Raw genomic sequence first — 22,363 nt, forward strand, 5'->3', positions numbered from 1 at the left:
ACTTTAAACTAGTGCAGAGGGTTGGCAATCCCTGCCCTGAGATCCAGGTATGCACCAATTTTGTAGATATATGTTTCAGACCCTTAGATCCTGTTCCCAATACCTTCTCTCTCAAAGCCAGTTTGATAGCTAAGGTGACAATGCAGCCATCAGGGACAGTTTCAGGGAAAGCCTTTACCAGTGAGTTAAGGGTGGTTAAAAGCAGATGAAGGGAAACTGGGCCAATGCTTATCTAAGTCAAAAACAGATATTCCAGTAACAGACTTGGCCATTCTCCAAAAGGAGTGTCTTGTGATAGCCTCCTTGAGTGCTGGATAAGCCCTGTAATTATCTGTGCGGTCAGTATTATACCCAACAGTTCACATGGCCCTCAAAAAAACAAATGACCCACGCTGGGCGTGGTGGCTCATGCCTGTAATCCCAGCACTTTGGGAGGCCGAGGCAGGTAGATCACCTGAGGTCAGGAGTTCAAGACCAGTCTGGTCAACATGGCAAAACCCTGTCTTTAATAAAAAATAAAAATAAAAAAAAATAAGCTGGGCCTGGTGGTCAGTGCCTGTAATCCCAGCTACTCGGGAGGCTGAGGCAGGAGAACCACTTGAACCCAGAGGGCAGAGGTTGCAGTGAGCCGAGATTGTGACATTGCACTCCAGCCTGGGCGAAAAGAGCAAAACTCCGTCTCAAAACAACAACAACAACAACAAAAACAAAAAATGACCCTCCTCTATCGTTGAAACCAATTATATTTCTGGGTTATTTGTTGTCTTTCAAAATCACAAAACTATTCCAAAATACCATCTCCTGAGGGTACAGCACATCAGCAAACCATCCAATAGAACTAAAGGAGAAGGAGGGAACAGAGAAAACAGACATCCAGTGATCAGAACCAAAGAGATTTACAGGAGCAGTGAAAAAGGCAGTTGTCCAATCAACACCAACTGACCCAAAGTCTATGAGAAAGCCCTTTAAGTCCAGAGGAACTGGTTCTTCTCAAGAGGAGAGAGACTCATGAGGATAACTAGAAAATAGGTTCAAGAAGCTAGCAGAGCTGGGGATTTTGGGGACAAACAGCAGAGACAGGATAAGGACTTGGTCAGAGGACTAATAGAAATTTGGTCTGAGGGTACAAACTTGGAGAGATGATGCAATACCTGGTGTGACTGCAGTCCAATGATGGAGGAGTAGGCCTGGATAGTTATGTAGATTTCAGGCTGGAAGTTGATGCAAGATCCAGGCACTCGGAAGGGCCGAAGCAGCCCGCCTAGGCAGCGGGACAGGGCATGGAAAACTTCATCAAACAAGATCTCCCCTGTGGAATCATCCTGAGGGCAGAGAAAGAGTGCTCAAGGGCATCCAAAGGCAGCCTTAACCAGAGGGCAGAAACATACAGCTTCCATGGGTCAGTAGGACCCTTATCTTATGGTTGATCATACACCCAAATACAGTGCCACACATGGAACAGTTTCTGGGATGTTTTTTGGAAACAAAAACAAAACCAGGGTCTTGCTTTCTTGCCCAGGCTGGATCGCAATGGCCTGATCCTGGCTCACTATAGCCTCGACCTCTTGGGCTCAAGCAATCCTCCCACCTCAGTCTCCCGAGTAGCCAGGACAGGTGCATGCCAGCATGCCTGGCTCATTTTTGTATTTTTTATAGACAGGGAGTTTTGCCTTGTGGCCCAGGCTCGAACTCCTGAGCTCAAGCAATCAGCCCACCTTGGCTTCCCAAAGTGCTGCAATTGCAGGCATGAGCCACCACGGTTGGCCCAGTTCTGTTTTTAAACACCCACCATTCCTTTATAAGCCTGTCTTCTCTCCAAAATGGTAGGCTGGGACCATTTTTCACTTCCCCGCAGGCCTCTCCCTCTCCTCACCCCCCACCCCATCCTTTCTTCCCACAGTCTCCCTTCAATCCTTTACCACAATGCCAGTAGATGGGCTAAGGTCCAGCTCAATGACAAACCGATACTGCCAAGCCAGGAAGGTGACTCGGGTGGAAGGTACAAGGAGGAATGGCCTTGGGACCACTGGTTCATCTGGTTGCCACCCAGGGGGCAGGACACTGAGGACTTCCAATTCCTGTTCAGACTGAAGCTGAAAATTAGGATGGTAAGAAAAGGAAAGGATCAGGGAAGTACCCCTTTTTCCCAGGACCTGCCTTCTATATCCCAAATGACACATCAATGGCTCCACCTCCCTCAATCTAACCATATACTCTTCCTCTCACTTTCTGGAAAAATTATTTTTTAAAATTTCCATCATCTTGTAGGCAGTCCCTTGCCCTAACCAGACTTAGAGCCCTCAGAGTTAGTCTCCCTCCCTGTCTGTTTCCAGCACTCTCCTAAAAAACAGATCCTTTTGGGCTGGCCCCTCACATCTTTCGTGTGTCTAGGGCTCACCAGCATCTCCTGGGGTGTGGCCTGCACAGTCTGGTGCAGATGATTGAGGAACCAAGCCAGGCGAACATTTCGGGAGATTCGATAATCCTTTTTCATTAACAGGAACACCTGCCCAGCTTCTTCCACCTGGAAACAAAGAGACATTAATACATCTTTAAAAAATGGCACCAAGTACCTGGAACACACAGATCACTGTACAAGTAACTTGCCCAATGAACTCACCATCTGTGAGAGGGAAAGCAGCAGAGGTGAAAAGTTTACCCCAACCTCCATGCAAGGTGTTCCCGGGGAGTCAATTCTCAACTCTCTGTTCCTGTCGGCCCGACACAGACCTCCATATAGATGAAGTGACCTTTCCATATTGTTTCCACAAAGTTTATGTGAGTTTCACCTATAAACTATAAGATTTTGAGGGCAAGGGCTGCATCTTGATTCTATTTTTGTGCCCCTGTGCTTGGCAAACTGCTACAAACAGCAAATACTAGGACAAGTCCCTAATACATGACATGAATGCCAGATAGTTACTCCTAACAAGTCTTGACAACAGCAGGAACTGAAGACATTTTCACGGAAGGAATAGCAAGCCTTCCGAATACCTCAAAATCAAATCTGTGTGGGTCATAGTCCCCACCTCCGCACTTTCAGTTGTCAGCCCTCTAGTTCTTGCCTCCATTGCCTCATAGGTGGCCACTTCAACAATGTCCTTGCCCATGTCCTTGTCCTTCCACTATACAAGTCCTGTCAAATCTTATCTTGGGATGAATTTGACATTTTCCCTTAACCACACATATACTACGGCAGCTGCACTTGGACAGAAAGAAACTTGTCAGCTTGCCAGCAGTGCCCACTCTAGCAGGACTTTGCCAGTCCTCTGAATTCTCCTGGCCAGCAGTCTTTCCTGTTCCCCACAGGAGGTTTTCCAATCCCTCAATCCCCTCCCAGCAGATAAACTTGCCCACAGTTCACAGAGGAAACAAAGGTCAACTGGTCTGAACTCCCCAGTGTCTCTTCCTGATTAATCCTTATCGGTCACATTCCTTACTCCCTTTCTCTTGTCTGTCCTACACAAAATGGCGAATTTCTCCTCCTCTGTCCCTGATTAATGAGGGGAAGAACACCAGGTGGCAAGAACTGAAGAGTAGGTAGTAGAGGAGAAGCAAACAGAGTTAATAACTGCCTGTTGAGAACCACGATGTTGAAAGAAAGGAAGAATTTTTTTTTTCCAAAATGGGGAAATATGCATGGAGAGAAGACTGAAAAAGCCCTGGAAAAGCAATAATGAAGAGTTTCTGATGTCCGAGAAAAGTATGGAGAACAGAGACACAATGGCTGTGAAGTTGTAGAGTCTTTCTTCTGCTCCAAGACAGAAGGGTAAAAAGATACAGAAAGAGGTACTGGAAAGTGATAAGGATGATAGCAGAAGACAAGAGGAACTCACATTTATTAAGCACCCAAAATATACGCAAAAGTACTCTGTAAAAGAAGAAAAAAAAAGGGGGGGCCGGGCACAGTGGCTCATGCCTATAATCCCAACACTTTGGGAGGCCGAGGCGGGTAGACCACCTGAGGTCAGGAGTTCGAGACCAGTCTGGCCAACATGGTGAAACAAACCCTATCTCTACTAAAAACACAAAAATTAGCTAGGCGTGGTGGTGGGCGCCTGTAATCCCAGCTACTTGAGAGGCTGAGGCAGGAGAATCGCTTGAACGCTGGCCAACATGGTGAAACAAACCCTATCTCTACTAAAAACACAAAAATTAGCTAGGCGTGATGGCGGGCGCCTGTAATCCCAGCTACTTGAGAGGCTGAGGCAGGAGAATCACTTGAACCCAGGAGGTGGAGGTTGCAGTGAGCCGAGATCACGCCCCTGCCCTCCAGTCTGGGCAACAGAGTGAGACTCCATCTCAAAAAAATAAAATAAAATAAAAAGTAAGAAAAAAAAAAAGTACTCTGTAGAGGCCGAGTTCAAGAATTTCAGGTTCGGAAAGTCTGGGTTTGAATCCCAATTCAGCCTCTTATTAGCTGTGAGACAGTGGGAAGGGTGTATCACCTCTTTAAGCTTCAGTGTCCTCCTTTGTAAAATAGAGATAATTACAATACCAATCTAAAGTACTGTCCTGTGGAGCAAGGAAAATCACGCATATGAAGTGCTCAGTACAATGTCTGGTAAAAGTTAACAATAACAGCTAGGCATAACGGTTCAAGCCTATAACCCCAACACTTTGGGAGATTGAGGCGGGCAGACTGTTTGCATCTAGGAATTCAAGACTAGCCTGGGCAACACAATAAGACCTCAACTCTACTACAAAAAACACAAAAATTAGCCGGGTGTAGTGGCTCGCGCCTGTAGTCCCAGCTGCTCTGGAGGCTGAGATGGGAAGATCACCTGAGCCCAGGAGGTCGAGGCTGTAGCGAGCCATGATGGCACCACTGCACTCCAGCCTGAGCAACAGAGTGAGACCCTGTCCAAAAAAAAAAAAAGTCAACTATTTATTACAGTTAACTATTACAACACTATACCAGGTTCTTTTTTTTTTTTTTTTTTTTGAGACAGAGTTTTGCTCTTATTGGCCAGGCTGGAGTGGCATGATCTCGGCAGTGGCATGATCTTGGCTCACTGCAACCTCCGCCTCCTGGGTTCAGCGATTCTCCTGCCTCAGCCTCTCAAGTAGCTGGGATTACAAGCACCCGCCACCAAGCCTGGCTAATTTTTGTATTTTTAGTAGAGACGGGGTTTCACCATGTTGGCCAGGATGGTCTCGATCTCCTGACCTCGGGTGATTCACCTGCCTTGGTCTCCCGAAGTGCTGGGATTACAAGCGTGAGCCACCACACCCAGCCTATGCTAAGTTTTTTACGTAAGTAAGCTCATTCAGTATTCACAACAAAACATTTAACAGGAGAAAACAGAGGTCCAAAAAGTTAAGTGATTTAACATAAGCAGTAGGTGTAGGCTCAGAAGTCAAACCAAGGCCTGGTGAGCTGCAAAAGACCATCTACTGAGAGTGACAAATGGATAAAACTGAGGTCTCATGAGCATAAGAGATTTAGTCACGAAAAAGAACACAATGTGGGTAATTAGCAGAAAGGATGTTTTGACATAATCAGAAAGATAAAAAGAGAAGTTAAATATTAATACGTTGCGATTGCGTATTATATTATCTCTCAATAACATCTAAAATCACATCTTAGGGCCAGGCACTGTGGCTCAGGCTTGTAATTTCAGCACTTTGGGAGGCCAAAGCGGGCAAATCACTTAAGCCCAGCAGTTTGAGAACAGCCTAGGCAACATGGTGAAAGTCCATCTCTAAAAAAAAAAATACAAAAATTAGCTGGGCATGGTGGTGAGCACCTGTAGTCCTAGCTACTCGGGAGATTGAGGTAGGAGCATCGCTTAAGTCTGGGAGGTTGAGGCTGCAATGAGCTATGATCATACCACTGCACTCCAGCCTGGGCAAAAGAGCAAGATTCTGTCAAAAAAAATAAATTTAAAAAAATAATAAAATGAAATTACACCTTGGGAGATACTACTCTCTATTACACTGCTTTCCAACACTGTGTTGAGACAGGCCCTGGCTAGGTTTTTGGATTCATCCTTTGAGTGAGTTTAAGCTACTAAAGGGATTCCACAAGACAGTAACATTATATGTGCATTTAAAAAATTACCTCTGGTGGCTGGGCACCGTGGCTCATGCCTGTAATCCCAGCATTATGGGAGGCCGAGGCAGGCGGATCACAAGGTCAGGAGATCGAGACCATCCTGGCTAATGCAGTGAAACCCCGTCTCTACTGAAAGCACAAAAAATTAGCCGGGCATGGTGGCGGGCGCCTGTAGTCCCAGCTACTCGGGAGGCTGAGGCAGGAGAATGGCACGAACCTGGGAGGTGGAGCTTGCAGTGAGCTGAGATCACGCCATTGCACTCTAGCCTAGCAAGACTCCATCTCAAAATAAAATAAAATTAAATTAAAAAATTCCCTCTGGCTACTGTGTGATTCAGAAAGCACCCCACCGCTAACAACTAGGGGAGATGACAGTGGCTTTGACTAGAGCTACTCAAACTAGCCATTCTGTGAACTATGTGAGACTCAGTCTTGATGAGATAATGCCAGGATGCAAAACCACCCCTGTCTTTCATTGTGAAAATCTTATAATGGAAAACAAAAAGTTAGCTGAACAGTGAACTTAGCTGCATTTCAAGGGATCTTTAGGACAGGACAGAAAAGAACTGGTGATTAATTATAAGTCAAGACATAGGAGGAAAGTAACAAAAAGGAAGGTGTCAAGGATGATTAAAGTAGCACTGGAAACCAGTATGCTGCAAAATGATTTTTTTTTTTTTTTTTTTTGAGACGGAGTCTCACTCTGTTGCTCAGGTTGGAGTGTAGTGGTGCGATCTTGGCTCACTGCAACTTCTGTCTTCCCAGTTCAAGCGATTCTCCCACCTCAGCCTCCTGAGTAGCTGGGACTACAGGCATGTGCCACCATGCCCGGCTATATTTTACATTTTTAGTAGAGATGGTGTTTCACCATATTGGCCAGGCTGGTCTCGAACTCCTGACCTCGTGATCTGCCCGCCTCCACCTCCGAAAGTGCTGGGAATACAGGCGTGAGCCACCGCACCCAACCTACTGCAAAATGATTTCTAAGTTAGCTACAAAAATTAGATAGTTATTCCTGACTACTATACCCCATCGAAAAGTCCCATCAAATTGTACACTCTTATTGCCATGCTCCTAAAAGCAGAAAAGAGGTCTATTTATTGGCAAAGAAAGAAATCACAGCAATTACTTGCCCTTTCTTTCTCTGATCCTTGGTTTTAGTGTGGGATACTAAACCAGGCAACCTCTCCTTCAGGTTTCACTTAGCTAGTGTGGGTGGGATATTATGTGTTGACTATGCTGGATCCTGCCAAAGTTCTTATCTAAAAAAGGATGTACAAGAGACTTACTGGAGTTTTAAAAAAGAATATTTTTGTTAAGGGATGGTTTGGGGCTCCGAGCATTATCAGAATAGGAAGGCTATCCTAATTCAGCAGTCATTCATTTATCACTCTTATCTCCAGAGCCCAGTGCAATGCCTGGCACATAGGATGTTCAATAAAATTGTGCTAAATAAGTGAATTTGCTATGGATTTTTCTCCCCACCACCACCTTCTCCCCTCTCACTATATGTTCTAAGCAAAGCAAACTGGACATTTAAAACTAATCATAACTAGTACAACTTTTCTCAAGATGAGATCATCTTAACACTAGTGTCAATACTACTTTCCTTTTGTTCTTTGGTATTAAATACTTTTTTTTTCAGATGCCAGCCTGTTTCAGCTATGCAAGGAGAAACCAAGGAAAAGCGTTTCAGCCACATAAGGCCAGGGTTAAAAGGGGACGAGCACGTGGTCATGGGTCAGCACTGTAAGGACAGAGTTGGGCACGTGGTCACCTCATCTTCTAGGACTAAAATCATGGCAAATCTAGGTTTAATAAATGAACCTTTCCATGACTGTCTGCACTAAGTTAGGGTCCTATGTTGGGCATTCACACAGCACTCTGTATTTTTTCTTCATGATACCTGCCAGAGTTTATAATTAAGAATTTGTAGGGGCTGGCCGCAGTGGCTCACACCTGTAATCCCAGCACTTTGGGAGGCCAAGAGCTCGAGACAAGCCTGGCTAACGTGGCAAAAGCCCACCTCTACTAAAAAATAAAAAAATTAGCTGGGCATAGTGGAGTACATCTGTAGTCCCAGCTACTCAGGGGACCGAGACAGGAGAATTGCTTGAACCCAGGAGGTGGAGGCTACAGTGAACCAAGATTGCACCATTGCACTCCAGCCTGGGCAACAGAGCAAAACTCCATCCATCTCTCCATCTTAAAAAAAAAAAGAATTTGTATACTTTAATGTTTGTTTCCCATAAAAGTCTGAAGATCTAGCGAGACAGAGGCCATGTCTATATATTAGTTCTCTTTTTTTTTTTTGAGACAGAGTCTCGCTCTGTAACCCAGGCTGGAGTGTGGTGGCATGGTCTCAGCTCACTGCAAGCTCTGCCTCCTGGGTTCACACCATTCTCCTGCCTCAGCCTCCCGAGTGGCTGGGACTACAGGTGCCTACCACCACACCCGGCTAATTTTTTAGAAACTCTACAAGTTTCCTCACTAGTAGAGATGTGGTTTCACTATGTTAGCCAGGATGGTCTCGATCTTCTGACCTCGTGATCTGCCTGCCTAGGCCTCCCAAAGTGCTGGGATTACAGGAGTGAGCCACCACGCCCGGCCTTTTCTTTTTTTTGTTTTTTGAGATGGAGTCCTGCTCTGTCACCCAGGATGGAATGCAGCGGTGCCATCTTGGCTCACTGCAACCTCTGTCTCTTAGGTTCAAGTGATTCTTCTGCCTCAGGCTCCTGAGTAGCTGGGACTATAAACACGTGCCACCACATCCAGTTAATTTTTGTATTTTCAGTAAAGACAGGGTTTTGCCATGTTAGCCAGGCTGGTCTCGAACTTCTACCTCAGGTGATCCACCAGCCTCAGCCTCCCAAAGTGCTGGGATTATAGTTGTAAGCCACCACACCTGGCCTATACATTGTTTCCTGCTGTAACCCTAGCACCTAGCACAGTGCCAAGACGTACTAAGTGTTCCAATAATAATTGTTGAATACATGTATGAACAAGGAAAACTAATCTCACAAGCTGTATTTATTGTTTCCAGCTATCCTTAATTTGTTACCAATAATTTCTAATTTTTCACTCTTCTATCAACATGGTTTTTGTTGCTGAGGAGTTCCTGTCCTTTATTCACTTCGTCTTTCAATCATTTATGGAAAAGTAAGCTATTCCATTTTGGAGTTTTCCTTTGCTTCCAGAAACGTTGTTTTACCATGTTTTCACTAGTATCTTCTTTTTCATTGTTCCTGGAACCCTGAGGGAGTGCAAATGGGGGTTCTAACAGATTTGCTTTACGTTCCATTAGCTTTGTTTTAGAAAGAACAGTGTTACAGAAAGAAAGTGTTGTGATTTGATAGCTAAGACTCTGGGTGAACTTCCTCCTGTATAAAAATACCACCTAGCCCAATGATGTGTGAAAGCACCTTGTAAAAAGTAATGTGTATAAATGCACAGATTAGTAATAACAAAGTGTTGCTGTTTACCTTGCTTCTTTGAATCAGAAGTCCTGCACAGCCATTCACTTCAGTTTTTTTTCCCCCATACCTGTTTAGTTGGCAGAGTTGGGAATGTCTTCACATAGAGCCAGAATCTGTCTTTTTGATAATATCTTGAAATCTTAAAATCTGTTGTCTTGAAAATATCTAACCCACTTTTTGTTTTACCTTCTAAGGCCACACAGGGAGAATCTGACCCTCTGCCAAACGAGAGTCTATTAAACACGTGATGACAGCCCCAAGTCTTTGCTTTTCTAAAATAAACATCTTTTGGGTTCTTTAAGTATGTCTCAAATGGCATGGTTTCAAGTTTCCTCACTATTTTATATCTTAGATTATGTGCCCATGAATGAATTCTGGCTGGGCTACTTTACAACTTAAAATGTGGGGACCAGAATGGAACATAACACTCAAGTGAGATCACAGATTCAGATTCTCCTACGTTATACTTGCTCAGGAAACCTCCATGACTTTCTCACTTGTGCTGCTGTCCAAACACATCTCCCATTTTATCCTCATGCAGCTGGCTTTTTTGGACACATAAAAGTATCCAATTAGTCCTGTCACATTGGATAAATTCAGTCTATTATTTTACGGTGAAGCTTAAGAGTGTTGCTTCTTCTTCTACTAAATCTCTCCAGTTTGATTTCCATGCTAATTGGTTCAGGGTGCTACCATGTCCTCATTGAACTCCAAAAAGAACAAAGGCAAGGTAAGCGTGCATGCATTCACTCAACAAATTTATGAAAAACCTGGTACATGCTAGGCACTGGGTTAGGTACTAATGATACAATGAAAAGCAAAAACATGCATTCCCTGCTCTCATAAAACTTACTCTATAATGAAGGACAAAAACATTGATCAAATAATCACTGTAACTATTGTATAATTACACACCAAGTAAGTGCTCTGAAGGATAAGAATGTGGTTCTACAAAAACAAGTAACAGCCAGGTGCAGTGGCTCATGCCTGCAATCCCAGCACTTTGGAAGACCAAAGTGGGCGGATCACTTGAGCCTCAGGAGTTTGAGACCGGCCTGGGCAACACGGCAAAACCCTGTCTTTACAAAAAATTATGAAAATGAGCTGGGTGTAGTGTCATGTGGCTGCAGTCCCAGCTACTTAGGAAATTAAGGTGGGAGGATGGCCTGAGCGGAGAGGTTGAGGCTTCAGTGAGCCATGATCGTACCACTGCACTCCAGCCTGGGTGACAGAGCAAGACCATATGCCCCACTCCCTGACCTCCCCCTCCCCGCAAAAAAGCAAGCAAGTAACAAAGTAACCCGATTCAGGCTAATACCTTAAGAGAAAGTGATGCTAAAGGTTGAGCAGTGTTTGTTAAGTGAGGAGAGAATGGGGATAAACGAGATGGAGGACAGACTACCAGAAAACTTTCTTCTTATTACCAGTTAGTAGGCCACTAAATTTTACTACTGTACAGCTTCCATTTTTCCTACCTTTCCTTGAACGTTATTTTGAATGATGGACTGACTCTCCAAAGGCACAATGAAGTCTAGTTCATTAATCCGTTTTACAGAATCCACCTTTCTGAAATCAGGAACATTTGCTGAACATTTGCCTACCCTTCTTGCAACATCCCCCTTCACATATGATCCTTCAAAGTCAACAACTATATTTTCTTTTTCTTTCTTTTTTTTTGAGACGGAGTTTCACTCTTGTTGCCCAGGCTAGAGTGTAATGGCACCATCTTGGCTCACCGCAACCTCCGCCTCCTAGGTTTAAGCGATTCTCCCGCCTCAGCCTTCAGAGTAGCTGGGATTACAGGCATGTACCACCACGCCCAGCTAATTTTGTATTTTTGGTAGAGATGAGGTTTCTCCATGTTGGTCAGGCTGGTCTCAAACTCCTGAACTCAGGTGATCCACCCACCTCGGCCTCCAAAAGTGTTGGGGTTACAGGCATGAGCCACCGCGCCCAGCCCAACAACTATATTTTCAAAACATCATTTCTAAGTTCTCTTCACCTTCAAGATATAATTTATCATAACTAGAAGACTTAATAATTTAAGCAGCTAGAATGGTGTTTTTCAAAGTGGGATCCAAGGACCAGCTGCATGAAAAATCACCTGAAGTGCTTATGAAAATACAGAATTGAGTCCCAGACACCATCCCAGACCAACTGAATTAACAGTTGATGGGCTCCAGACTGGGTGCTGTGGCTCACACCTGTAGTCCCAGCTACTCGGGAGGCTGAGGCACAAGAACTGCTTGAACCTGGGAGGCGGAGGTTGCAGTGAGCCAAGATCACGCCACTGCACTCCAGCCTGGGTGACAGTGCAAGCAAGACTCCATCTCCAAAAAAAAAAACAAAACAACAACAACAACAAAAAAAAACAGAGTTGATCGGCTCCAGAATCTACATTCTAACAAGGTCCCCAAGTGATTCTTCCATGTTAACATTTGAGAATCCCTGGATCAGTTCTCAGAGCATCCACACTCACATGGAGCTTCAAGTCCTCATATTAATCCCTCTTGAGTCTAAAGTTCATTACTCTTGGAGTAGTCTGACAAGGTAGACAAAATAGAGTTTCGGAGTCAGGGACCTGGATTCAAATCTGGTTCTATCATTTGCTATCTAGGTGACCTTGGACAAGTTACTTAATTTTTCCAGGCCTCAGTTTCTTTATTGATAGCATGTGGATAAGATTATCTTCATAGGGATGTTGTTGCAATTAAACAGGAGAGGAAGGCTATCATTCTTTGGAACATTTATTGAGGCCTACATACCATTTATACCAAGATGAATAAAATATTACCAGGCACTGTGCTGCATACCATGTATACCAGGATGAATGAAGCATGGTCCATCTCATTAATTTGTTGCTTTGTCTTTTTGTACCTGTCCCTTCGTGATTAAGGTCTGATTTGTTTAGCCTTTTCTAACCCTTGTGCTGTCTTTTGTTAACACATTCCCACAAAATAATGTGGATTATTTCCCCTCTTGAACTGGTTAAACTCTTCTTACCACTATACATCAAAGTCTTGAGCCTTTAGCATGGCCACAAGCTGCATCTTCTCCAGCCTTATCTCTCATCAATCCCCACTCAGTTAAATGCATGTATTCCAGTGTTATAGCACCTAGGATCAAATGCTTGTTCTGCTGATTTTTAACTACATGGCTTTGGCAGAGACTTATACTCTCTATGCCTTAGTTTCCTCATCTGTGAAACAGGGATAATAAAAATGCTTATTTTCAGATAATTTTTGAGTATCAGATGATACTCAGGAACCATTCAGTAAGTGCTAGCTATTCTCATTGTCATACTGCAACCACACTAGGAGTTGCTTCCTCTTAGTTCTCTGAAGGCTCCAATGGGCTCCTTCTCACCTGAAGATCTTCACTATTCCCTTTGCCTGCAACGCTCTCTGCCTCTTCTTTCAGACAACTTCTACCTATTCACGCTTCAGTTTAAATGTCATTCTTCTGAGTCTTCCTGATTCACAACCCCTTGCCTCCCCACTTCTTAACAAGGTAGGTTGAGAACCACTGTTAAACACCCTAATTCACTCCTCTACAGCACTTATTATCCTAATTCAATCCTGTTTTCTCCATAAAGATAGGGACTTTGTCTGTCTTACACTGCTCTGTATCCACCCTGATACTTAGCACAATTCTGACTCATACCAGCACTCATAAAATATTTCAAGTGTGTGATGAATGAATGATTTCCTAAATCTGACTATACCTCAATCTTTCTCTCTTGGGATCCTAACAGCCTCTAAAAGTCAATCACTTTATCACAGGGCAGAACTCTTCAGTCTCTTTACCTTCTGATAAAATTTTCAGAAATGCAAATCAGGAACTTAAAAAATGCTCAACTTAGGCCGGGCCCGGTGGCTCACATCTGTAATCGAGCACTTTGGGAGGCCAAGGCGGGAGGATGACGAGGTCAGGAGATCGAGACCATCCTGGCTAACACGGTGAAATCCCGTCTCTACCAAAAATACAAAAAATTAGTGGGCACCTGTAGTCCCAGCTACTCAGGATGCTGAGGCAGAAGAATGATGTGAACCCAGGAGGCGGAGCTTGCAGTGAGCCAAGATGGCGCCACTGCACTCCAGCTTGGGCAGCAGAGCAAGACTTCATCTCAAAAAAAAAAAAAAAAAAAAAAAACCTTAACTTTTGGCTGAGACTCCCAGATTGTGTGTCTTGACTTGAAATTACTTTTGATCTGTACTGCTCTATATGGTAAAGACTATCATATGGGGCTACTGAGCACCTACAATGTTGCTAGACCAAAATGGGATGTACTATAAGTATAAAATACAACACTAGATTTTAAAGACTTGGTACCAAAAAAATGTTAAATATCTCACAATATTTTGTATTTTATTACATTTTGAAAATGTTGGGAGTTTGGGTTAAATATATTATTAAAATTTATTTCATTTGTTTCTTGTTATTTTTTTATGTGGCTATCAGAAAACCTAGTATTACACACATGGCTTGCTTCAGATTTCTACAGGACGGTGTCGTTCTAGACTATCTGCCTAAACGGTAGGTTGTATTTCCCCACAACATCCCTCCACGTCCTTTCACTTTATAATGAAACATCCTCTAAACTGTTTCATAGTTTTTCTTGTATTAATATTTCTGATTGATCTTGACTGATATTTCTGATGCATGGACTATTCTACCACCTCTGTGAACATGACTATTTTAAATAAGGCATGGTTTCCCACCACCATATTCAATGTTGGGTCTTATCACACCAAATCCCAGTGAACTGGAGATTTACCATTCTGTGGCTACTTTATTATTTATACTATGAACAATATGGTTAAGAACACAAGGACTGGAGCCTGGCCATCTGTTTTGGAGTCCTGACTATAATATTTAACAGCTGTGTAACTTTGTTACTTTTTTTTTTTTTTTGAGACAGAGTTTCACTCTTGTTGCCCAGGCTGGAGTGCAATGGCCTGATCTCAGCTCATCGCAACCTCTACCTCCCGGGTTCAAGCAATTCTTCTGCCTCAGCCTCTCGAGTAGCTAGGATTACAGCATTACAGGCCTGCACCACCACACCCAGCTAATTTTGTATTTTTGGTATAGACGGGCTGTCTCCATATTGGTCAGGCTGGTCTCGAACTCCTGATCTCAGGTGATCCGCCCACCTTGGCCTCCCAAAGTGTTGGGATTACAGGTGTGAGCCACTGTGCCCGGCCTACTTTGTTACTCTTAATATCTCTGTGCCTCAGTTCCTAAACCAAAAAAAGGAGATAACAGTGTCCACTTCATAGGGCTGAGAGAATTAACTGATACTGGTAAAGCGCTTAGAATGGTGCCGAGCATGCAGTATGTATGCAGTAATGAATACTATTTGTATCATTATACACATCTCTCACCCTTTCCACCTACTAATATACTGGCACCTTTCCTAGTGGTGGTGTTTTATCCAAATCTGAGATTTTAAGCTCAGATCTTCTAACTCCAAATTGCTACTTCCTGGATGAGTGGCATTTGAGTAAGGTACTAAATCTTTCTCATTTTTCAGTTTTCTCCTCTGTGAGAATGCCATCTTCCTTGCAGAAGTCTGAATGACACCATGTATATAAGGTTCCTTGCATGTTCCTTAGCATCTAATGAATATCTCATATCCCCTTTCTGGTTTATTACATGTGAGCCTCACAACACACTGTAAGACACATATTTTATGATCCGGGAAGACTCGCCTGAGCTTGCACAGATTAGCTACATGACAGCGCCAATATTGGAGCGACGTCTCAGTCCGACTCAAATGTTTTTTTTCATGAAATTAAAGCTGCTTTTCTAAAAGCATGGGCCCTAGAACTAAATGAATTCATGCTGTTTACCGCATTCCAATGCCTAAAGAAATGCAAAAACCGGCAAACTAAATCTACTGCAGTGTTGCCCATTGAAACTGCAACAGAAAGTCAAAATACAAATTTTGTTAATACCACTATCATTAGGTCAAAGAGTTGACGACGCGGATGACACGTCAGTAAACAAAACAAAGCGAAAAGAGTTACTCCTTTAGCTCCCCGAGGAAACTGTGGACCGCGTCCCATAGTCCGCAGGGGTACCATAGTCGGGCCTTCCGGGCTGGGCTGGTCCCTGCCGAGGCTACGCAGCCCGGCCACCACCAGACCCAGAGGAGGCCAACGCCACGCCTGCCCGCCGGACCCTCCCCCTCGGATCTCAGGGCCCAGTGCTGCGTCCGCCAGCCCCTCACCTCCGGCTCGGGGCGCTCCGAGGCCATCACACAGCCCTCCAGCGCCGGCCCGGGCCTGTGTGTTCCACTCTTGACCCCTGACCTGGCTACCTCGGCACCCGGAAGGAACCGGAAGTGGGTGGGAGGGCCGAGTTCCAGTTTTCTGATTGGTGGACGAAGCCTTCTCAGAGGCGTTTGCTGACAGGAAAACCGGAAGTGGAAATCGCTGCTGCCGCCTCGGCCGCCGCAATGCAGGTGAGAGCCGCGTTGGGCGTGCTAGCGGCTGGCCAGCTTCGGGTACAGGGAGCCAGAGTGGGCTGGCTAAGGAGAATGAAAAGTTGGGACTGAGAAGAGAGGGCAGAACCCACGGCTGATAAGGGAACGTGGGTTGGGGGGCGAGGTTAATTGGAGAGGGAGCGGCGCAGATGAGAGGTGGGGGTGGAGCTCGCCTGACAGAAGACGGTCGGGCTAAATCCGGTGGGAGGAGGCAGCACTGACTTGCTTGGCGTGGGAAAGGATTAGGTTGTAATACGGGGAGGCCGAGATGCACGTCCAAGGAAGACGGCTCAAGAAGGTGGTGGGTTGGCTCAGGCCCTGTCCTAAGCTGCTGGATGGAGGCTGTTGGATGCCGATATAGCAGGGGATCTAATTGGAAAGAAGCTCAAGCATTGAGGGAATTGTGGGCCGCGGTGTCCGAAAGCTAAGCAGCTTATAATGTGAGGCCATGGTGGAACCCAGGATGAAGTTCCTGTCAGGCACCTTAGCAGGTTTGCAAGACAGTTTTGCATCACTCTTCCCAGCCTGTGCCCTATAGTTGTTAAGGGTAAAGAAATGGAATAAAACAGGAGACCACCGATGGGAAGGAAATGCTTTGCAGACCCCCAGCATTTTAATTTGTTTGTTCAGTGCTTAGAAGCATGTGTGGTTTTGGTTTTCATTTGTCACTTAGTTTCCTGCAGCTGGTAGTCTCAAGAAATGTTAATGGGTCGACCGAGCTTGTGAAAGAGGCACGGGAATATTGACACAGAGATAGATGAGTGCATACTAATTCAGCAAGAAGGTTGAAACATGAAATGATGAGAGCAGATGGAAAGCTGGAGTGGTTGGTGGGGGGAGGGGAAGAGGAGAGCAGGGCTGGTATTCAGAGAAGTCTTCATGAGTAGGCAGATTTCCCAGAGACTGATAAGAGAGCCAGGCTCACAGATGCTAGGATGGAGGAAGCTGGAGTACATGTGCTACAGAGGTGCACATGAGATAATGATCTGGCATTAGGTTTGTCGAAAATGTCTCAATGAGGGAGTGTAGGGTGCACCTAATACAGAGAAAAACCAGGCATAGATTAGGAGGTGATGGGAAAAAGGAATCAGTTGGTGGAAGGACTTGGGGTCAGGCAAACGGTTGAAAGGTCTCAGGGTTGATGCTGTCTATAACCCAAATACCACAGATAGGAAACAACCTGGTTATCCTATGCCAATGAGATCCTGTTACCTGACTGGTGTTTGCACACCATCTCCTTGGCTTTTCAGCCCTCCTTTCTATGTGTCATACTCGTTTATCTGGGTAACCAACCTGTTCCTATTGGTGCAGAGAGAGGAGAAGCAGCTCGAGGCATCATTAGATGCACTGCTGAGTCAAGTGGCTGATCTGAAGAACTCACTGGGAAGTTTCATTTGCAAGTTGGAGAACGAGTATGGCCGGCTGACCTGGTAAGGGTTGCCAGGGCAAGCTAGGGAGGGCTTATGGGTGGGGGTCCTAGCCTCCTGATGAATAGGACATTTCTAATGATGTAACCATTTATCAGTTTGCAAACATCTTTTGATTTGGAAAGAGCTGGGTTTCCTAACATTTAGCAAGTGGCTTCCATGGCAAGGAAGTACAGAAATGCTCAGTTTCCTAACCCAAGTTCTTTATAGCTTTCAATTCTTACCCTTTGACTTCTCTGGTGAGGAGGTCCTCCTATTACAGCTCTATTTGTGCTGGATCTCTTGCCACAAATATGGCTGAGTCCTTTAGATCCAACCTACTCTGAAGTGTGGATCCTATTTGCAGGCTGAAAAGAAGGATTTTACCGGGTTTCTGAAGTTTTAGTTCTAATAGTATAGTCCTATTTTGCCACTGTTCCTCACCTCATTCAAACAATGAACTGGGTTTTTTCTACATTTGTTTCATAAACTGAAACTGTGTCCCTCTTTCATAGCCCTGTCATCCCTGTTAGTCTGTTCCCACTTAGGCTAGTCATAGGGCTATGAGACTTTTGGGGGTAAATCCGAGTGTTCCTAGCCTGAAGGAACTAGGACTATTTTACTAAGAACCACCCAGGGAAGGGGTGTAACATTCTGACACCTTCTTACTGCCAACAGGCCATCTGTCCTGGACAGCTTTGCCTTGCTTTCTGGACAGTTGAACACTCTGAACAAGGTCTTGAAGCATGAAAAAACACCGCTGTTCCGTAACCAGGTCATCATCCCTCTGGTGTTGTCTCCAGACCGAGATGAAGATCTCATGGTAAGAGAAGAAAAAGAATACAACTTGGGAAATTAAGGAGTTTTTTAGGCTTCTTTACTATTTAGGGAAATTAAGTTCTTAGCTGAGAGCTTAGAAATAATTTTGGAGGCCTTGCTTTCTGTTCTTCTGAAGGTGGGAGAGCCACTCCCAAATAGTGTTGTAATAACCTGAGGGGTATGTCACCAAGCCTGGTACCTTCCTTCTCCAACATCTGTCTCAAGCCACAAAGTCTGCCCTTTGGTGACTTTGTCTGTTTCAGTCTTTGAAACGTGGCAGACAGTGATAGTTTAATTTGCCTCTAGGTCTGGTAGAGATAGGGATGTGAGAAGACACAAAAAATGAAGGCTGGAGTAAAGGAGATTATGTCCTAGGAAACTAGATATTATGTCTTAGGTTGTATTTTCCTTGAAAATGCACTGTTTGCCTGTGGATGGGACTGTATATCAGGCCAGATAGAATCTTCTTGGAGTGCATAGTAGGATCAATAAAATCTGTGTGTTGCAGCGGCAGACTGAAGGACGGGTACCCGTTTTCAGCCATGAGGTAGTCCCTGACCATCTGAGAACCAAGCCTGACCCTGAGGTGGAAGAACAGGAGAAGCAACTGACGACAGATGCTGCCCGCATTGGTGCAGATGCAGCCCAGGTTGGACTGAGTCACTGCCTTGCTGCCCCATCCCCATCCCATCATGAGAAGCTAGGCATTACCATTCCTGTCTAGTAGGGATGCATAGTTGGTTGCACCTAAGTTGCTTCTGGCAGAACCCAAGGAATAAATTTATCCATATCATTTCCTAGTTACCCTAATCTCTGCACAAATTTGTGTGTTACAGAAGCAGATCCAGAGCTTGAATAAAATGTGTTCAAACCTTCTGGAGAAAATCAGCAAAGAGGAGCGAGAATCAGAGAGTGGAGGTATGGTGGACTGGTGGCAAAACAGAGAAGGAGAGGTATATAAGATCACTGGAATGGGAATGGTTGTTTTGAGAGTAGTGAAGTTAGGACACAAGAGTGAACTGCTTTAGGGTTTGCATCCATTCTGTTAGCCTTTTGTATTTAAGGCCAACCCTGAAGCAGTGGAGGAAATGGGCAAAGTAAGAAGAGAGAATTCTGAAATAGGCTTGGGGGTCCTCTGGCTCTTTTTATGGGCTGTGAGGGAGTCTAGATGCTGCTGAATTCAGAACTCTAAACCCTGGCACTCATACTGGTCTTCCAGCTGCCACGTTCAGTCCTGCATCAGAAACATACTTCAGGATCCCCACTTACTTTTTCTTCAGGTCTCCGGCCAAACAAGCAGACCTTTAACCCTACAGACACTAATGCCTTGGTGGCAGCTGTTGCCTTTGGGAAAGGACTGTCTAACTGGAGACCTTCAGGCAGCAGTGGTCCTGGCCAGCCAGGCCAGCCAGGAGCTGGGACGATCCTTGCAGGAACCTCAGGATTACAGCAGGTGCAGATGGCAGGAGCTCCAAGCCAGCAGCAGCCAATGCTCAGTGGGGTACAGATGGCTCAAGCAGGTCAACCAGGTAAGGTGGCAGGGGTTGAAATGAAGTTGACTTTGAGCAGGGGAGTTGGAGGGAATAAGCTAGATTATCTGGGCCTCCAGCATCTCTAGACCTAGAGATTTTCTCCATTTCTCCTTTGCACTGTGACCCAGGAAATAATTTTCAGAAGTAAAAAAATCTCATTTGAGACTCTGCAACAGGCACCAGAGAGTGAGGAAGAACTTTTGAGTAACAGAAACTGCTCTCATTTCCCATCTCCATCTCACATCTCTGTGTCAACTATCCTTTGGTCCCATTTATTCTCGTATTAGATATGTTGTCAGTGTCTCTTCTTAGGTAGAGAAATCAGCGGTCAGATCTTAAGACCATTTGGTAGGTGCATTAGGAATTGACACGCAGGCCAGTTTTCCAGTCCTACATGTATTCTTTTCTTTGTATCATGCCTCTCTTGCTCTTGGCTTCCTGCTTTCTCTCCTACTCATTTTTAGAACAGTCTAGATGGAGGCAGCTAGAAGAGTTACTTCCTCCAAGCTGTCTAGGAAAAGGGACAATTAAAACAAAGATTCTGCAGTTCTTATGATATAAAAAAAAAAACAATGAGAGAAAGTACTCTTTTACCTGTGACGTTAAATGGGGGTCACACAGGTTTAGCTATCTTTTCTAGGAGTGGATGAACAGACTATTCTCCCATATCACTTCTTTCCTCCTGGACACTTTCAGGGAGAGAGCTGGGTGAAGAACCATACTTCTGACCTTTGTCAAACAGGGTCAGATGCTACAGAGGTTCTGAGATGATAAAGGAGGTGACAGAGGAAACGTGAGATACCACATTTCTGATTTGTCGTGAAAGTCTTACCTTGCTTGAGATGTCTTTCTTCATGTTTCTTTCAGGGAAAATGCCAAGTGGAATAAAAACCAACATCAAGTCGGCTTCAATGCATCCCTACCAGCGGTGAGTGTGGCTGGCAACCTCGACTCCCTGGTGCTCTTTGCAGAGTTGGGCAGTGAAATTATCTTTTGCTCAAGGCTCACCTAGATGGGTACAATAAAAAGAACATGGGCTTTCGGCAACAGACAAATCCCACTTCCACCACTGACTGGCTGTGTGACCTTGGACAAGTGACCTAATTTTCTGAGCCTGTTTCTCATTTGTAAATGGTGATAATACCTACCTCATAGAGTTGTTGTGAGGATTAAAATGAGGAAATGAATGTAAAGCACTTAGCACAGTATATGAAATAATGCGTATTCAATAAATGATAGTTTCTACAGATCCTTCTCCCCACCACCCTCCACAGTCCTTGATCCAGAACTTACCCTGATCTGATACTGCCTCATGTCAGTGGTGAGCTGATGGACACAAGATCAAATAAGGCTTTGCTTATTTTATGCTGCCAGAAACTGTAGCAACCTCTGTGTTCTTAGAGGCACACTGTCTTTGCAGGCCCTCCTGCCTGGTTTTCATTCTGGCTATCCCTCTAAGGTGCAAGGTGAAGAAGCTTCTGGGTCAGGAAGAAAAAAAATGCCCACCTACAACTCTGGTGAAGCTTGGGCCTGCTCTCCTTTCTATCCTCTGAAAAGCCAACTTGGCTCTTACCTGGCAAATAGTCATAAAGTCCCCTATTCTTTACCCCACCCTTATCACATGAGGCTTTCTCAGGAAGTGGCTCTGCCAGGCAGGACTATGTGGGAAAGGGTTTTTTCTTAGCACATGAAAAAGCCCCTTCCCCTGGACTCGTGTTTCTTATTTTGGAGGGAGAAGGGAATTGCACTTCACACTGCCATCAGGGTTTAGTTGACCTCATAATGGTGCCCAGTTTCTTGACTGGCCAGGATGGCTTTCCTTCATTTCCCTAAACCTGTGGCCCAAATGGTGAACCAGATTGATGGTGGGAGGGGGCAACCCCCAGTAACTTTGCCTGCTTTTATAAAGTTGAACAAAGTGAATTCAGACATTCAGGCTGACCTGCCTTTCTTAGTACTTGTTTGTCGGCATGGGCAGGGGTTGAGTCAGCAGAAGTGGACCAAAGGATTCCTCTGAATAAAGTTATTCAAATTGATGTTCACTGGCTCAGGGTTGTCTGACAGTAATTTATGAGAGCACTACATAGGGATCAGAGGCAATTTCAAGAGTGCTGCAAGGCAGTTCTAATTTGCTCTCCATAAAAAAGTTTTCATATCTTTAATTAGCTTTGATCTAAAAATCTGGCGACTTCCCTCCTGCTCGTACCTTCCAGCTGCCTTTTTTCTGTTCTCTTCTATCACACACTGGTGCTTTGGCATTTGTTCAGTGCCAAACAAAGTTCTGCCAGGCTGTGGCAGCAAAGGACTGGAAAAGTGGTCCCAGATGTCACATCTGTTACCATTCCATCAAGACAAGGAATGGTATCCACAAAGCTCACTGACCACAATACATAGCAGTAGGGGAGTCTGGTCACCAGCTCTGAGGCAAAGACAGACCTTTCCCCTACTTAAACTGTTCCAACTCATCAGCCTGCTGAGGTGTTCTCTATCTTCTCACCTCTTCCCTTCCCACTGGAAATGTCAAAGCTAATTGGCATATTGGGTAGAGTTGGAGCTGTGCTTCTCTGAAACCCCTGGAACATCTA

General features: G+C 44.7%; 2 protein-coding genes across 6 annotated transcripts in view; one reads left to right on the top strand and one right to left on the bottom strand.

Moving 5' to 3' along the window:
- The window catches only part of SZT2 (SZT2 subunit of KICSTOR complex), a 65,195-nt gene extending 49,327 nt beyond the window's left edge, over window positions 1-15,868 (bottom strand). For 3 of the 4 annotated variants that reach the window (XM_017881919.1, XM_017881918.1, XM_017881916.1), the window contains exons 1-4: window positions 15,767-15,868; window positions 2,399-2,524; window positions 1,920-2,093; window positions 1,152-1,322 (exon numbers count right to left, since the gene is read on the bottom strand). In XM_017881919.1, the coding sequence (XP_017737408.1) occupies window positions 1,152-1,322; window positions 1,920-2,093; window positions 2,399-2,524; window positions 15,767-15,793 (498 nt within the window). In that variant the 5' untranslated portion in view covers window positions 15,794-15,868. The remainder of the gene's footprint in view (window positions 1-1,151; window positions 1,323-1,919; window positions 2,094-2,398; window positions 2,525-15,766) is intronic. The other variant, XM_017881917.1, reaches the window with a different exon arrangement.
- A 55-nt stretch (window positions 15,869-15,923) lies between these two features.
- On the top strand, window positions 15,924-21,814 carry MED8 (mediator complex subunit 8). 2 transcript variants are annotated; one of them, XM_017881922.1, is made up of 7 exons: window positions 15,924-16,000; window positions 17,333-17,451; window positions 18,106-18,250; window positions 18,755-18,895; window positions 19,083-19,164; window positions 19,527-19,775; window positions 20,646-21,814. In XM_017881922.1, the coding sequence occupies exons 1-7, from the start codon at window positions 15,995-15,997 to the stop codon at window positions 20,708-20,710; spliced, it is 807 nt and encodes a 268-aa protein (XP_017737411.1). In that variant the 5' UTR covers window positions 15,924-15,994; the 3' UTR covers window positions 20,711-21,814. The 2 variants fall into 2 exon arrangements, with proteins under 2 accessions (XP_017737411.1, XP_017737413.1); XM_017881924.1 differs by lacking the exon at window positions 15,924-16,000 and adding an exon at window positions 16,190-16,512.
- The last annotated feature ends 549 nt before the right edge of the window (window positions 21,815-22,363 follow it).

The sequence above is a fragment of the Rhinopithecus bieti genome, unplaced genomic scaffold (assembly GCF_001698545.2).
Source record: "Rhinopithecus bieti isolate Rb0 unplaced genomic scaffold, ASM169854v2 scaffold_12155, whole genome shotgun sequence".
Lineage (NCBI taxonomy): Eukaryota > Metazoa > Chordata > Mammalia > Primates > Cercopithecidae > Rhinopithecus > Rhinopithecus bieti.

What these genes read in the sequence shown, in the direction of transcription:
- MED8 (XM_017881922.1), top strand. An exon ending in ACCGAGATGAAGATCTCATG is followed by an intron (nt 18,251 to 18,754) that starts GTAAGAGAAGAA and finishes TGTGTGTTGCAG; the next exon opens with CGGCAGACTGAAGGACGGGT. An exon ending in GGCTCAAGCAGGTCAACCAG is followed by an intron (nt 19,776 to 20,645) that starts GTAAGGTGGCAG and finishes TGTTTCTTTCAG; the next exon opens with GGAAAATGCCAAGTGGAATA.